Source organism: Vigna unguiculata, chromosome 8, assembly GCF_037176805.1.
Source record: "Vigna unguiculata cultivar grain cowpea cultivar isolate G323 ecotype 2 chromosome 8, ASM3717680v1, whole genome shotgun sequence".
Lineage (NCBI taxonomy): Eukaryota > Viridiplantae > Streptophyta > Magnoliopsida > Fabales > Fabaceae > Vigna > Vigna unguiculata.
The window spans coordinates 13,080,918-13,098,820 of NC_140799.1; the positions used below are offsets into that span (position 1 = coordinate 13,080,918).

At 34.0% G+C, this 17,903-nt stretch overlaps 1 protein-coding gene across 1 annotated transcript; it reads right to left on the minus strand.

The window, feature by feature from the left end:
• Positions 1-4,638: 4,638 nt before the first annotated feature.
• LOC146884170 (uncharacterized) lies at positions 4,639-5,211 on the minus strand. The gene has a single exon (XM_085665878.1). The coding sequence runs from the start codon at positions 5,209-5,211 to the stop codon at positions 4,639-4,641; it is 573 nt and encodes a 190-aa protein (XP_085522004.1).
• Between the last annotated feature and the right edge of the window lie 12,692 nt (positions 5,212-17,903).

Consider the following 17,903-nt stretch of genomic DNA (forward strand, 5'->3'; position numbering starts at 1 on the left):
TTATGGCATAACTGCAAAATATACCAACCACCTCCCTAAGCCAAAATTTCTTTTACATTAGTAACTCTAACACGCCTTACAGTGGCAAAACTCTAACTTTTCGTTCTTCACTTGGTCACGAATGTAGTGGAATTTTGTCTCAATGTGCTTACTTCTCCCATGAGAAGCCAAATGTTTAGCAAGATCAATCATAAACTTGTTGTCCACAAGGAGCTAGATCTTCCCTGCTAGTACCACCTTTAAACCTTCAATCACAAAACTCAACCATGTAGCCTGATAGGTTGCTTCACACGCCGCTATATACTCAGCTTCACAAGAATTCAAAGCAACAATTGATTCCTTCGTTCCGAGTCTCTAAGGAAAAACAAATACCTTATTGCACTCTTCCTATCACACTTGTCTCAACACCAATTTGCATTAGAGTATGCAGTGATTCTCAACTTTATTCCTCCCTTTCTTCTTGGAAACAAAATACTACAGTTGTGTGTTCCTTGCACATACCTAAGAATGTGTTTTGCTGTATTCATATGGGAAACTCTTGGATTCTGCATATACCTACTCACAACACCAACATGTAACTCACATCTGGCTGTGTGTTACACAAATATCTCAAACTCCCTACCATACTACGATAGGCTGTAGCATCAACGACTTCTTCCTCTGTATTTGTTTCTAGTCTCAGACCCACCTCAACTTGAGTATTTGGTGCATTGCACTAATTCATCTCTATCTTTCTCAATATCTCTTTTGCATATCGTGACTAATGCATTACAATTCCTCCCTCAGTTTCAGTAAATTCTATGCCAAGAAAGTAACCCAACTTGCCTAAGTCGCTCATCTCAAACTCACTAAGCATGTGCACCTTGAATTTACGTATCAAGGCTTCACTACTTCTTATGACCAACAAGTCATCTATATACAAACATACTATCAACTTCTCAGGTCTTCCTCTTATTTGACTACAATGAACATAGACACCATGCTTTGAAGCAAACTTCTCAAAGCTAATGCTACTCATGAATTGATCAATTCTTTGGTTCTAGATTGTCGGGGCCTGTTTTAACCCATATAAGGCTTTCCTCAACCTGTATACCATACCGTGTTGCATTCTGACTTCAAAACCTGGGGGCTACACCATATAAACATCTTTTTCTAGCCTTCTGTTGAGAAAAGTTGACTTTACATCTAATTGATGTAATGTCCAACCAAGCTGAGTTACTAAAGCCACTACAAGTCTCACAGTTCCATCCTGGCCATGAGTACATATACCTCACCATAATCCACTCCAGCCTTTTGCAACAAGCCTGGCCTTATATCTAACAATCTCACCTTATGGATTTACTTTGGCCTTGTAAATGATGAGTGCGTATTTTTGCCCTCATTCAATGTTTAATTATGAGTATTTAATTGAATTTTTGTGCTTAAAAAGTAATTTAATTGATAATTATGATAATTAGGCTGTTTGAGCTTGTGTGATAAAAATGTCTTAAAAAGTGATTTTTAGTTGCATAAATTATTTTTTGGATATTTTAACGTTTGTTGATGTAGCTGAAATTAAGATTAAGCTTATTTAAAGGTGGAAAAATAAATTGATTGAAATTACAAAACACCTTTAAATAAGGCTAAAATCAGCAAGTTCTGGAAAAAACACTTTTGTACCCATACATTACTTATACACTCCCCTTTTCAAAAATAGGCTGCAGAAAATCTACTTCTACACCCCTGCCTTTGTCTATTTTCACCCCTTCCTACCACTTAAACTCCATTCAACCAGATGCTGCCATGTGGCCATCTCCACCTTTCAAATCAGGCCAACTATATGTTGACATGTGGCATTAATCCTTGCAAACACATATGCACCAATTAGACATTGCCACATCATCATCTCCTCCATGTGAACCCTAACCCTAATTTTCTTGCAAACACATATGCACCAATTAGACATTGCCACATCATCATCTCCTCCATCTCTCACATGGCAGTGTCGGAAAACGTGAACCAACAGCACTGACAGCAGTAGCATGACAATGGACCAGCACCTCCATTAGTTCGCACTTGCACCACCATGGAAGCACAATTCCGCCATCACCACCTGCAACGAAACCAGCGCATCTCCACGCATTCAGCAGCGAAACACCATCTTCAACCTTCGTTCACGTCGTGAGCACGATGCAAACGTAGTAGCGCCACCATCACCAACAGAAACGTAGTAGTGCCACCATCGCCAACAGAAACGTAGTAGCGCCACCATCATCTACTCCGTGAGCGAGAACGAACTAGATGCAGAAAGCACGCGCACCAGATGGAAGAAGAAGAAGACCGCACTAGTGACGCGCACCGTTCGCCGTCCACACCATAGTTCCGTCAGCACCCCTCGATGGCAGCAACCTAAAACGCGAACTGCACCAGGACCATTCTCCATCTTCTCTACAACGCGACCCAGAAGCGGCGCGGCCACCATGTTCATCAACGGCAGCGCCTGCACCTATGGACCACCTCCTTCACGCATCTTCACGCTGCCACCACCATTAACGCGAGCACGAACCATGGCAGCTCCGCAGCAATAGTTCGTTCACCGCAACACCTCCATTGCAGCAACACGCAGAAGTAGTTTGAACCTCCGGCTTCGCGCCTTCAACCCTCCACACAACACTGCATTTGCGCTGTGAGCCAGCAAGCGCGCCACTGCCAATCTCGCTGGAAAACGGCAGCAACAGCCGTCAAAGAGACAACCTCACTCATTCCTCCATTGCGGAAACCCTAATTCTGGAGAGAGAAAATGCACTGTCACGTGTCCACATCTGACAACGGATCAAAGTTGGTCAACTGGTGAAACTCTGATCAAAGGTCAATATTGTAAAAATGGTCAATATTGGAAATTTGACAGAAATTAAATTGCTAATTAATTAAATAAAAATAAAAGATTTTAACAACCGACACATAAAGCCAAAAGCCTAGTCCAATTGCTATATAAAGAGACCAAGGGAGAAGCAGAAAGGAACAAGTTCGGGACTTCGGAGTTTTGGTACCCTTAGGGGGGCCTAATTTCGTTTCCTTTCTCTTTCTCTCCATTCTTCTATTTTTATTTTGCATTCATGGAGTTCTAAATGTCTAGGGTTGATTCCATTGTAATTTCATTATAGATTCTGAGTTTAGAATAAAATAATTTCTTTATTCTTTTTATTATTGTTGAGGTTTTCATTTATCTATGTCTTTTATCTTTGAATCATGTAAAAAGTAAAGATTTTAAATCTATATGCATGTTGATCATATGAGTTCAAAGGTTTTTAAATTTAATTGAAACTTTACTTTGATTTTATTTAGAAACTTTCATGTGATTGAATGAGTTTTTACTAATAATTGAGGCTTTACTTTGATTAAAGGTATTTACTCTAACTAAAATTAATTGAGACTTTACTTTAATTAATTAAGCTTTTTATTTGGGTGAGGAGATAAAAGAATAGACATGATTAGGCATAGTAAATTTGATTGAGACTGTACTTTAGTTGAATTTACTGTAGATAATCTAAAAGTTCTCATTTTTAATTGAGATTGTACTTTGGTTAAAAGTGAAAACGCCAACAAATTAATTGAGACTTTACATTGATTAATTTGTAAATCTACAACAATAATTAATTGAATAATAATCTTCAAATAACCGATGATGAATTATTTTGAAAAAGCAATGGAATCAATCTATTTTCTTTACTATTGTTTTTATCTCTTTTTATCTTTTCTATTTCATTCTTGTTTATCTTAATCCTCCCATATTTTTATTATTTTATTTGACTAACCGTTTTGTATAGTTTTTATAAGAATTAATTTGTTAAAAATCAATTCCGTGTTTGTCGGGAGACGACTTTGGGTTACTTTACCCTTTCTATTTTGTTGACTACTTTCTTAACAATACTGAAGTTGTTATAGTTTAGTAGTATTAATTTGAACAACTCAACGACAGCGTTATCAATAACCAATCCTTTACTTTGGTCAAATATGCTAAGGCTATTGTCTTCCATCTTCATCACAAACCCTTTTGCAAAAGCTGACCCAAGCTTAGTAAATTGGTTTTTAGTCCTGGCACGTATAACACTTCTTCCATCACTACTTCTCTATTATCTGTGTCTCGAAGAACAACTCTACCATACCCTTCTACCACTAAACTCCTATCATCAACAAACTTGATCTTCCCATTAACCACATCCTCCATCTTTACGAACCACTCTTTCTTCCCAGTCATATGGGTCGAACATCTAGAGTCTAGATACTACGATACATCCTCTGACTCATCTTCACTCGTTCTTGCCATCAACATCACTACTTCAGAATCAGACGTGTTTTCTTTCTGCCAAATGAGCTTGGTTCTTGGGTTTTTCTTTGCACTCTCACCCTTCCAGCAATTCTTAGCAAATTTCCACTCCTTTTCTCCATCAGAGTTAACAATAGCCTTTGGTTATTGCGTTTTCCAAACTTAGCCACACATTCGTTCTTATGTTCTTGTGTGTCTTTATGCTGAGAATTGCTCTTGCTTGACTTCTCGAACATTTTTCCTTTTCCTTTGTATGATGAACGAGCTTGCAAGACTTGCTCTTGGCAGACTTGATGTTCATTCATTCTGTATTCATGTGACTCCAATGAATGTTACAGCTCCTCGATCTCCATAGTTTCCAAATCATGTGTTTCCTCAATAGCAACAACCACGTGATCAAACCTTGGTTGTAGGGTTTTCAAGATCTTGTCCATAATACTCTGATCTGAGATGGTACTCTTGCAAGCCCGCATTGCATTGACATGTTCTTGAATCTTGTTGCAATAATCTATCACGGTTTCACTTTCATCCATGGTCAAAAACTCAAATCGCGGCCACAGTGTTTGCAATCTTACCTTCTTGTTCTTGTCCTTTTCACCATAAGTCTTGACCAAAATCTCCCAAACTTCCTTAGCAGTGGCTGCCTTTGAAATCTTGTTGAAGATCTTTGGCATTACACATTGATAGATAAGATATTTGGCCTTACTATCCAACTTCAATTGTGCCTTGTGATTCTTCTTTTCTTCCTCTATGGTCTTCAAACTCAACTTTGCCACGCCTTCACTCACTACTTCTGCAACATCTCGGAAGCCAAAGATAGCTTGCATCTTAATGTGCCAATCATCAAACACCTTGCCGTCAAAGATCGGCACCGACCCTTGCATCATCCCTCTGAACCCAACCATGACTTCGTTCTTGATTTAGAATCTTGAACCTTCGTTAACTTCTCACGTGCCCAAGATTCCAAGACAAAATTCTCCCATGTTCTTTTACTGAGAAAGAAACATGTGCTTCAAGCATTACCTGTGGACAACCCTATGCTTTTGATACCATAAAGGATTTGAAGAGAGAGTGAATGAATAAGCAATGTTGTGTTGACTGTATTATTATAAAGGCAATACAACCCTTTATAAGGGTTAAAAAGAGTAACCATGCTAACAGAAAAAGAAACAGCACAGAGCCTATGTCTGTCACAGCAGTTTCTGCTTTTGGCTTAACTACAAAATATACTAACGGTTACTGGGTTGTTATTAATTATCTTGAATTGCTTTCATTGGATTGAAAGTTTCTTACTTTGGATCTTTTTATATATCTACCTTAAAATTCAAAAAGAAAAAGAGAAGGAGTTGTTAGTGAATTCATGGCGGTCGATTTTGTCTGGTGGATTAAATTTCTTAATGGGGTCCTTTGTGTGTATAAGGGATTCACTTGCTTGTCTAATGAGTAATTGTACTATTGCAGATGCTACTGGTAAAATCTCAAGACAACATTACATTAAAATAACTTTAGCAAGAGCTTTCATGTTATCTTTTGATATTAATATTTTTATGTTTATTATGTTTTTAAATGATTGGACTTGTAATATGTTGGAGTTGCTCATGTCTGATTAGTTTGAAAGTCTTGGAACCAAGCATCGGTCATTTGCTTATAAATGTTGCGAAGGGAATTTCCATTGCTTTTGAGTGAAATGACAAAAACAATCTTTTTGTTGCATGGTAGCTCATTTGGATATAAATGTTTCCAAGGAAATTTCCATTGCTTTTGAGTGAAATGACAAAAACAATCTTTTTGTTGCATGGTAGCTTGTTTATTCGTGACAAACAAATATATATAGCTTGTGGTGAATGATTTGTCTTAGATGCCTAATTCGTGAAAGTACTATGATGTAAGCATTTTAATTATTGAGAAAATTTTTAGCACAATACATATGAGCCATATTATCAAAATCCAATTTCTGATTGGAGATATATGATTGGAAAATGATTTTTTTGATAATTAAATTTTGACAACTTTTTCTTACAACTTTAGATATCATTTTCTAAGTGGTTTTTATTTTTCCATTTTCTCATTTTCAATATTTCAAAACCACTTAAAAGATGACACATCATATTGTAAGAGAAAGTTGTCAAAATTTAGTAGTCAAAATATCATTCACCTATATGATTTAGCTAGACAAGCATCATGTGGTTTGTTTTGTATGCAACTTTAAATATCCATGATTATATACCTTTTAACGTGAAGTTACTTTTGCGATATGCAAATTCTTTGTTATTTATCTCTCAAAATACTTGAATAATGCCATAGCCTTTAGGTTAAGAAACTCTGTTTTTCGTAAACAAAATTTGGAATGAAATGCTTCTCTCCCCTTTTTCTGCCTTTCTATAAAAAAATAGTCAGTCTTATATATACATGCTAGTTCTGAACCAGACACATTATTAAGACTTAAAAGCCTAATTAATTACAAGGGTTTTCCCTGCATAGTGTGTTGATGGAGAGGACCAAGCATGCATGTAGAAAAACTAAAGATATCATGGCATGAATCTGGTGGGATCCTATTAAAATTATGATTTACGATTTCGTTTTCATTAGGAATAAAGATTGTGGTGCTTTTTGCAAACACGTGATCCTTTCCATTAATATTATTTGGTGTGCATGCATAGAAAATAGATGGAAGATTTAAAATGAAGGTGTATGCATGGTATATGAGCAGGTGTATCTCCTAGAGAAGGAACGAGTGCAAAAATGTCAGACAATAAAGAAGACCAGGCTAAGAGTAATGTAACTTATACGAAGGAAGCACGGATGGTGCTGATAGTCTCAACTTTGGACCTCTTGTTCCCACCGAAACTGAAAGATCTTTGATGGAACGTGTTAGGCATGAGTTGTGAGCTAAAATAGGGACTATGATTTAGGATTACAGAACCAAAAACTTATTCTCTGATTCATGATTAGTATTGTTTTTCACAAACTGAAAAATATGGTTACATAACTTGGTCTCGACCAGGGTTACTAGGAGAAGATTGTGTATATAAGAGAATAAATTCAATGAAAGAGAATAGTGGCTCCCAGGTGACACCACTTCCCTTTTAGAAGCTTGGTGGCAATCACATTCCAAATGGCCATATCCGACGGTAAGTTTACACATTACCACCAATCATTGCTTTGCTTTCACTTAATAATATGTTTAAACTTTAAAAATGCATATAACTTATCCTCAAACGTATTTGAAAAAGCATGGTGTCAAGTCATATATATATATATATATATATATATATATATATATATAAATGATTGTTTGACAAAGTAAATATTACAAAGTTTTTGACAAACTGGCGTGGCATATATTAAATGAATTTTGTGAGTTAAAAAAATGGGAAACTGCACGTGTGAGAGAGAAATTGAAGAAAAGGGAGGTGATTCAAAAAATGGAGTTCTTTATCACCTCCTCTAAAGCTTTTCTTCCCCACGGTGAGAGAGAACCATTCTACAAATTTCTGTTGATTAAAATTTTCGTTGCATTTACCCAAACCCCATTATCATTGCACATCCAATCCCACCCACACAAAAGCAGTTCTCGACGGTGTAGACGAAATCACAGTGGAACGTTCCCGACGGTGGTTGACGGAAAGCATTGAAGTTGCAGGTTAGGTTTTTCGATTGTAAATTAATTTGGGATTTAGGGTTTTCATGGGAAACCATAGCTTCTTGGAGTCGAATGCATTTTTGGGGTTTAGGGTTTTTATCGGAAACTGACGTGTTCCTTGTGATGTGTCACAGCGTCGTGCCATTGCCGGAGCTAAGACCGGGCCTTGGGCTGGCCACGGTGTCGTCCCACAAGTGGTCGAGGAGGCTCACTTATTTGCAGGTTAGTTTTTCATGGCTAACTTTTCCATTCATTACGTAATGGGCAGTCGTGTTCTTTTATAAAAATTTATAAATATTCAAAATTATTTTTATGTATCTAACAAAATAACACCACCCTTTTCACTTGTAAAGTTAGATAATTAATAATCTTGAGATACTTTCATCATCCTCTGTTATACTCAATTTGAATTGCTTTTGAAGTAAGTATGCATATGGTTTACAATTTGAGAGTAACTTCATTATACAATTGATATTAGTCAAAAGTGTGATAGATTTAGCTTTTAAAAGTGTTTTGACGGAAAAAGTGATTTTGAAATAAGAAATGTTGTTAAAGTAGTAAACTATATTTTTGTGAACAATATCAAATGAGATTTCACTTCACCACAGTGACAAAACATTGTTTTTTTTTTTCTGGATAGAGAACAAGTGATAACTTTGACGCAAGTACAATATGATTATAGAATCAAACAAACACTTTAACATAGATTTGAAAGCACATTTATGGTTTGAGACGTGGTTGTACTACATGTGTTAAACATGTATGAAAACATTCTAGAAACACTTCATTGGAATAGTCAAAGGGGTTGTAAAAGATTCGGTTTTAGGATGTAGGCGAGGTAGAAGTAATGGCTAAAATATTACAGCTGTATAGAAAGAAAATTCAGGTTCTGTTCTATCCCTGTGTAGCAGGAAAAATGAAGATTTGGTTATGGTATGAAGTAGGCTGCTAGATGTCAACTCAATTTACATAATGTTCATGTGCACATATATTATTCATGCATTAACTAGGTTTCATGAACCCTGCCACTTGAGTTTAAGTATGCGAAGATAAATTGGGGTTTAGTGTTAATATAATTAATTTTCAAATTGTTATTAATTTTGACTTAATTTATATATAATTTTGACTCACTTGTTTAAGACATTAATTTTGACTCAGTTTATATAGAAGAACTTCATAGGAAGATACAAAATTGGAGAATAATTGTAGCATCATAAATTACATCATGGGCAACGAAATTTGTAATGTGGAAAACTTAATAAGAGGTAAAGACTATTACAATTTTGATTGGTGAGAATAAAACACAAGCATAGTCAAATAAAACAGCTTGTTGGCATTAATTTTGTTAGTGGAATTAATTATTCCATTTTCTTGCACCATTAACCATGGCAATTGACACAGTAATGCATGTGTTTTATTTATAAATTTGGTTCAACATGTGCTTCCACATTTGGAAGTTGTCTGAAATAATTTGTCTGGGTTGCTGATGTTGTTACAGGTAGAATTTCGGTTCATACATCATCAGTTCAGAAGAATTTAAGTAGGTGTACACATTTCTTTGTTACGTCGCAATGGTTAAGCGAAAACTGCCAAACCAGGATGAAAACAAGGTAAGTTTGATATTCTTACGAAATTTTTGTTAACAGATATTTGAATTCAAAATAATTTTTTATTTTATTAAATGTTTCTTAATAGATTCGGGTTTGTGATTTTGTTAAAACATAATATATTGTTCACCTGAACTGTGTACTAAGAGATATACATCGTTCAAAGGTAGAAGGTACACCTTTCAAATGGTGTTTGCAAATGGATAGGCCTCTGAATATCTCAAAACCTCTGTTGATGGAGATGCTAAGGAGATGGGTTCCAGAATTTAAAGGTTTTCGTGTAATGCAACACGTAGTCCCACTTAGGTGTGTTGATGTTTGCATGTGCTTAGGATTGAGTATAGTAGGTGATGTAGTTAAATTTGATGACAAAATATGTAGGGAAGTTGGATCATTGTTTGATGGTGAGGCTGTAACAATTAATACTATAACTAAGAAGATCAAATCCATGGCAAGTAGCAATGAGGTGGATGATGTGGATGGTGTTTGTCGGTTATATATTTTTATGTGTTTTGTTGTTTTATTTTTCCCCACTACCTCTAGTAGAATTAGAGCATTACCTTTCAAATTGTTGGATAACATTGCATCACTTAGCAACTATAATTGGGGTGGTGCCGTTTACACTTTCCTGATTAATGCCATAAGTCGGTCATATGAGGTTTATGTGCAACAACAAAATAAGTATGCCATTAGCATAGTTGGAGCAGTTCTAGTGATGCAGGTAATAGTTTAATTGTATGTTTTTTATACCCGTTTCAAAGTTGTCATTAGTACGCTGAAATTCATGGTGCTTTAATTTTGCAGCTTTGGGCTGTGGAACATCTTTCCTTATGTCCTGTTGAACGGGTTTGTTGTTTCCCCAGAATTTTGGAATGGCCAACTTTGACCATAAGGACGGGGAAACTTGAGTTTGCATTTCAAAATAATCAGGTTTTTAATGTCCATATTCAATTATAGTTGTTTACAGGGTTGTTAAGTATTTTTTCATTGGCTTTAATCACTTGGGTAATGTATTAATTTGTAGATTGTTTGGGAATGGTCTATAACCGAAGAACACAAAAGAAATCCCATTTTGAGGACTGCGTTAAATCTCCGTGAAGGAGGAGTGGTGGATGAAGAAGTTGATGACGTTCAATCTAGTCCTAAATCTCCCATTTCTGCAAAAAAAATGGAAATTAATAATAGACGCATTGATAAGTTGGAGGCAGAACTTAAAAAATTGCGTGAAGATTTGAAAAAATGTAAAAAACCTCATCCTTCCCCTTGTAAAGTTAGTCCACATGAAGCCGAAGACAACCATTGTGAACCGAATCTTGAGGAAAGGCGTGACCTAGCAATTGTTCCAAGCAATGAATTAGAAAAGGTTTCGCTTGATGTGGATAGGAAATTGTTGTACACAAGTGTGACGTCCCAACCAAATAGGTAAAACGCTTGGTCTTATATTGAACTTTTTAAGTATTTGGAATCATAATTACTTAAATGGCGTTGTAGTTACCATAGCCAACGAACTTCTCTGGTATTTTTTTCATGATGTGCCAAAGGCACCACCGATGTCGAGTAGTTGGAAACACACATTGTACTGCATTTTGCATTGCCTTACATTGGTCAGTAACTATACCATTTGGTGCCTTATTTGACATGCACTTCAGCCACACATTAAAGAGCCAAAAAAAGTACTTGTGTCTTCCTTAGACAGTAATCCACATCCTAATAAAATTGATTGATCGTGGTGGTTAATCCCCACAAACGGTACAAAGGGAATGTCATATTTGTTTGTTAGGTACGTTGTATCAAAGGACACGTCTCCGAAATCATGACATGCGGATCAACTCCTTGCATCTGCCCAAAAAATGTTACGGATACGATCTTCGGAGTCCAAGTCAATATCATAAAAGAAATTACTATTTAGTTCTCTCATGCGAGAAAAGTGATTTAGCAATGCTTGGTCGTCCCCATTTTTTCCAAGGGCACGCGTATTGATCGCTAAGTAGTTTCTAACGTCATGCTCAACAAAGTCCAGGTTCTCATAACCGCCTGCATAAAAAACCAACGATCAAAAACTCTTGTTGATGCGCACTCCCGCCTAGGGATGGTAATGGGGCGGGGCGGGCACGGGTTTCGTTATCCCATACCTATCCCCGTAAAAAAAATTCATCCCCATTCCCATCCCCATACCCAAACCCAACGGGTATCAAAGTTTTGTCCCATCTCCATCCCCACCGGGTAATGGGTATAATCTCGTACGCATACCCATTTTCTTACTACTTTAATATTAATAATAATTAATTTTTATAAAATAATAAAAAATTATGGTAAAGAAAACATAATATTATCAAATATTCAATATTAGAAGGATGGTTGTTTCTTCGATATCAAATACTTTAAAATAAATTATAATTGTTTATATTTTTTATTATAATACCAAATAAAATTTCATGAGAATCAAAACAATTATTAAATTTGTAAATATTAATGAAACATAGTTAATAAAATTTAAAAATATATTTTTTTTAATATAAAAGGAAAACAAATATTCAAATTAAAATATATTTTAAATGTTTGTTTACTTCAATTTTAAATTCTAATGGATATCTTTTTTATATACTAATAAAAGTCATAATACATCATTTGATCACATAATGCAAAGAACAAATAATAATAATAATAAAAGTTTAAAATAAATTATAATTATTTATATTTTAGATTATAATACCAAATAAAATTTCATGAGAACCAACAACACGTTTATTAAATTTACAAACATTAATGAAACCTAGTTGATAAAATTTAAAAATATATTTTAAAAAATATAAAAGGAAAACAAATATTCAAATTAAAATATATTTTAAATGTTTGTTTACTTCAATCTTTTAAATTCTAATGAATCTCTTTTTTATACACTAATAAAAGTTATAATACATCATTTGATCAAAATGATACAAAGAATAAATAATAGTCATAATAAAAGTTTAAAATAAATTGTAGTTATTTACATTTTAGATTATAATACCAAATAAAATTTCATGAAAACCACACATTTATTAAATTTTCAAACATTAATGAAACATAGTTGAAAAATTTAAAAATAACTTTTAAAAAATATAAAAGGAAAATAAATATTCAAATTAAAAATATATTTTAAATGTTTGTTTACTTCAATCTTTTAAATTCTAATGAATCTCTTTTTTATACACTAATAAAAGTTATAATACATTACTTGATCAAAATGATACGAAGAACAAATAATAATCATAATAATACAATTTTAACATAGATATTGTATCTTTTGAACTTCAATTATGTTGGATGGTAATAAAAAAATATTCATGACAATTACATTAAATTTTTATATTGTAGTAAATAAAAGTTATTTATACAATTATAGTGAAAAAAATTATAGTATGATTGATAATGAGTTAGAAAATAAAAAATAATTAGATAAACAACAAATAAAAATATTAAAATATTAAAAAATGTTTATAAACAATTTGAGAGACTATTAAAAGAAATCGCACAAAGGAAAACAATGTATAATTAAGGGTATGATAAGTTGAAAAATATCTTAAAGATATAAGAAAACTTTTCAAATATCAACATATATACGAAATGGTTGATAAATAACAAAAATTATTTTAGCGAAACAAAAGAGTTCTTCAAATGAAACAAAAACTAATAATAATAAGTAAAAGATTTTTTTTTTATATTATCTAGTAAACGAAAGGTTTGTGCTATTAAATACTTAAATTGAGAGTATTAAACATTCTCAAGTGATAGGAAAGTATATAATAAATGAAAATATTAAAAAATAATAGAAATATTCAAATGTGAGACATAAAAACATTTTAATTGACATACATATTTTTAACATAATTACATAAAGGTTATGATAAGATGAAAAATATAATTGAGATGCGAATGAGTTTCATGACAAACTAAATAATTAGAAGAAATAAAAATTTATATATATATATATATATATATATATATATATATATATATATATATATATATATAGTTAGTTAGTTAGTTACTTAGTTAGTTAGTTAATTAATTAATTATGAATATTTTAATAATTTAAACGAGGACGGGTATTATGGCGGGGATATGTACATCCCCATACCCATACCCATCCCCACACCCAATTAAAAAAGTTGGGGATTACCCATACCCAGTCAATGCGGGGATTCCCCGTCAAAACGGGGACGGGTTCGGGCAATACCCACAGGGACGGGTTTATTTGCCAGCTCTACTCCTGCCTCGTCATTTATGTCAAGGGTTCTCTGTGCATGCATATTGATGATTCTATTACCTCTAATTAGCCTTGACTTTCCTGGGCTAATATCATGACTGTGTTCGTCCACCAAAGTTTTAATGCACCATTTTCCTTCTCTTTTAAGTGCAATCATTTGAGCAGGACAATTCTTCCTTTGGGTACGTTGTGTCTTCTTTTCTGGAGGGATTCCAGACACATATTTTCCTTCTTGCGAGCACACTAACTTCAAATACGAAATGTTCCCATCCAGATCCTTTTGTGAAGTTCTTGTCCTCACCCCAAAACCTTTTCGAATAGCATAGTCCTTGTCAATTTTTTTGACCTCCTCCTCTGTTTCGAACCACATCCCAACAGTGGGGTCCCTTTGTTGGTCTAAGTCACCACCTTCATTGTTACAACTATTGGATACCAACGTCGCAGTGGTTGCCTGACTTCTGTCCTCCTCGTAGAAGGAAATGTCATTTAGTCCCAATGTATAGGTGGCTTCCACATTTTCCATGGTCATACTTGTTGAAAATGTCGTTGGTAACACATAAATTTCCTGTGCATTAAAACATAATGAAAAAAAAACAATAAAAATCAGCTTGTATTGGACATTTATTGGTACCACAACTATATAGGCCAATACCCACACATTGGAAAGTAGAAAAACCATATCCTTACGGGTGTCTTTATGAATCAAGTTTAGATCTTTCGCAAAACCCTATGCTTGTTGAACTTTACATTAAAGATTATCTTTTTAAGATATGTTCTGCAACTATCACAAATGGAGTGCATTGTATTAAATGCTTCATTTATGGTAGCAATGAATGATGCACTTACCTCGTCTTTGAAGCACCACAGAGGTTGAAGAAAGTTGGGTGAGATAATGATGGAAGTTGACGCCAACTCACTATTGCATAATAACTGGGAGATGAAATGCTATGTTGGTTGCATCCGTGTGCATTTAATGACCCAATGAAGCACCACGGAGGTTGAAGAAAGTTGGGTGAGATAATGAAGGAAGTTCACACGAACTCATTGTTGCATAATAATTGGGAGATGAAATGCTATGTTGGTTGCATCCGTGCGCATTCAATGACCCAGCTGGGTGGATGGGATATGAATAGTTATTACAATGCAACAATACGTTTCGGTCATATGAAAACGTGATGAGGAAGTAAGCATTAGGGTAATTTGGGAATTTTGTCCATAGTCAATTAAAGTGATATAAATAGAGTTCCCTTTCATGAAATCTTAAAGTGAAGAAACCGTATATCACTTGAGTAACCTTTCACCGTAACAAAGGTAGAGGTAAGAATTTCTGGCTTCAATCCTTGTAATTGCGATGTTGGTATAACATTTCAACAGGCATGGAGAAGAGAGTGAACGTCGAAGAGATCTTGAAAAAACTGAAACCTCCATTACATGAAGTACCTTCAATTGATCTCGGGCAAACATCAAATGCAACATCAGCGAATGATGACAATTGATAACTTATGTTTGTTTTCATGTCTGATTGTTTTCACGTAGTACCATGTTTGTTTAATGTATAAATGTTTAGGATTTCAACTTCTAATTAAGTGGCAAACAATAAGTAGTTATATGGCAAACTCAGTTAGTCATATTGAACAACATCTTTTCGTTATTCTAATGCGTTATTGGGTCTATGCATGTTGTGAGCTGCAAATAAATCACTGGATTTTGTTTTGTCTCATGACGTTGTAGCATGCTCATAATGTTCAAAAATAAGTTCCTCAAAACATGAATGGCTAACAATGAAAACAAGGCTGCAGGTTTAAATGACAATCATAAAATTCATAGATGGCAAACACAATGAAATGTTTTGCACAACAGGTTTTCACGGACAGGTGGGAACTTCATTTGCATTTTCTTTTTACTAAATTTTTTTATTAAAAAATCAGTACAACTTTCTTGGTGTCACCAATATATGGCAAGCACATAAAGTTCTAAAATAATTTGGTTTCATAGAGGATGCAGGTTTAAATGGCAATCCAAAACTACTTAAATGGAAAACGCTATAATATGTTTTGCACAACAGGTTTTCATGGACAGGTGGCAACTTCATTTGCATTTTCTTTTCACCAATCTTTATTATTAAACAATCAATACAACTAATTATTGTAAGCAAAATATGGGAAGCATATAAAGTTCAAAAATAATTTGATTTGACTAAGGCTGCAACTTTAAATGGCAATCACTAAGTACCTATATGGCAAACACTATAAAGCTTTTTGTAGAACAAGTTTTCACGGACATTTGGAAACTTCATTTGCATTTTCTTTTCACTAAACTTTTTTATTAAAAAATCAGTACAATTTTCTAGTTCTCACCAATATATAGCAAGCACATAAAGTTCAAAAATAATTTGGTTTCAATAAGGCTGCAACTTTAAATGGCAATCACGAACTACTTGAATGGCAAACGCTGTACAATGTTTTGCACAACAGGTTTTCACAGACAGGTGGCAACTCCATTGGCATTTTCTTTTCACCAATCTTTATTATTAAAAAATCAATCCAACTTATTTTGTGTAAGCAAGATATGGGAAGCACATAAAGTTAAAAAATAATTTGGTTTGACTAAGGCTGCAACTTTAAATTGCAATCACTAACTACCTATATAGCAAACACTGTAAGGCTTTTTGCAGAACAAGTTTTCACGGACAGTTGGCAACTTCATTTGCATTTTCTTTTAACTAAACTGTCTTAATAAAAAATCAGTACAACTTTTTGGGTGTCACCAATATATGACAAGCGCATAAAGTTCAAAAATAATTTGGTTTCAATAAGGCTGCAACTTTAAATGGCAATCACAAACTACTTGAATGGCAAACGCTGTACAATGTTTTGCACAACAGGTTTTCACAGACAGGTGGCAACTCCATTGGCATTTTCTTTTCACCAATCTTTATTATTAAAAAATCAGTCCAACTTATTTTGTGTAAGCAAGATATGGGAAGCACATAAAGTTAAAAAATAATTTGGTTTGACTAAGGCTGCAACTTTAAATTGCAATCACTAACTACCTATATGGCAAACACTGCAAGGCTTTTTGCAGAACAAGTTTTCACGGACAGTTGACAACTTCATTTGCATTTTCTTTTAACTAAACTGTCTTAATAAAAAATCAGTACAACTTTTTGGGTGTCACCAATATATGACAAGCGCATAAAGTTCCAAAATAATTTGGTTTCAATAAGGCTGCAACTTTAAATGGCAATCACGAACTACTTGAATGGCAAACGATGTACAATGTTTTGCACAACAGGTTTTCATGGACAGGTGGATACTTCATTGGCATTTCCTTTTCACCAATCTTTATTATTAAAAAATCAGTACAACTAATTTTGTGTAAGCAAAATATGGGAAGCACATAAAGTTCAAAAATAATTTGATTTGACTAAGGCTGCAACTTTAAATGACAATCACTAAGTACCTATGTGGCAAACACTGCAAGGCTTTTTGCAGAAAGGGTTTTCACGGACAGTTGACAACTTCATTTGCATTTTCTTTTTACTAAACTCTCTTAATAAAAAATCAGTACAACTTTTTGGGTGTCACCAATATATGACAAGCGCATAAAGTTCCAAAATAATTTGGTTTCAATAAGGCTGCAACTTTAAATGGCAATCACGAACTACTTGAATGGCAAACGATGTACAATGTTTTGCACAACAGGTTTTCACGGACAGGTGGATACTTCATTGGCATTTTCTTTTCACCAATCTTTATTATTAAAAAATCAGTACAACTAATTTTGTGTAAGCAAAATATGGGAAGCACGTAAAGTTAAAAAATAATTTGATTTGACTAAGGCTGCAACTTTAAATGGCAATCACTAAGTACCTATATGGCAGACACTGTAAAGCTTTTTGTAGAACAAGTTTTTACGGACAGTTGGAAACTTCATTTGCATTTTCTTTTCATTAAACTTTTTTATTAAAAAATCAGTACAATTTTCTAGTTGTCACCAATATATAGCAAGCACATAAAGTTCAAAAATAATTTGGTTTCAATAAGGCTGCAACTTTAAATGGCAATCACGAACTACTTGAATGGCAAACGCTGTACA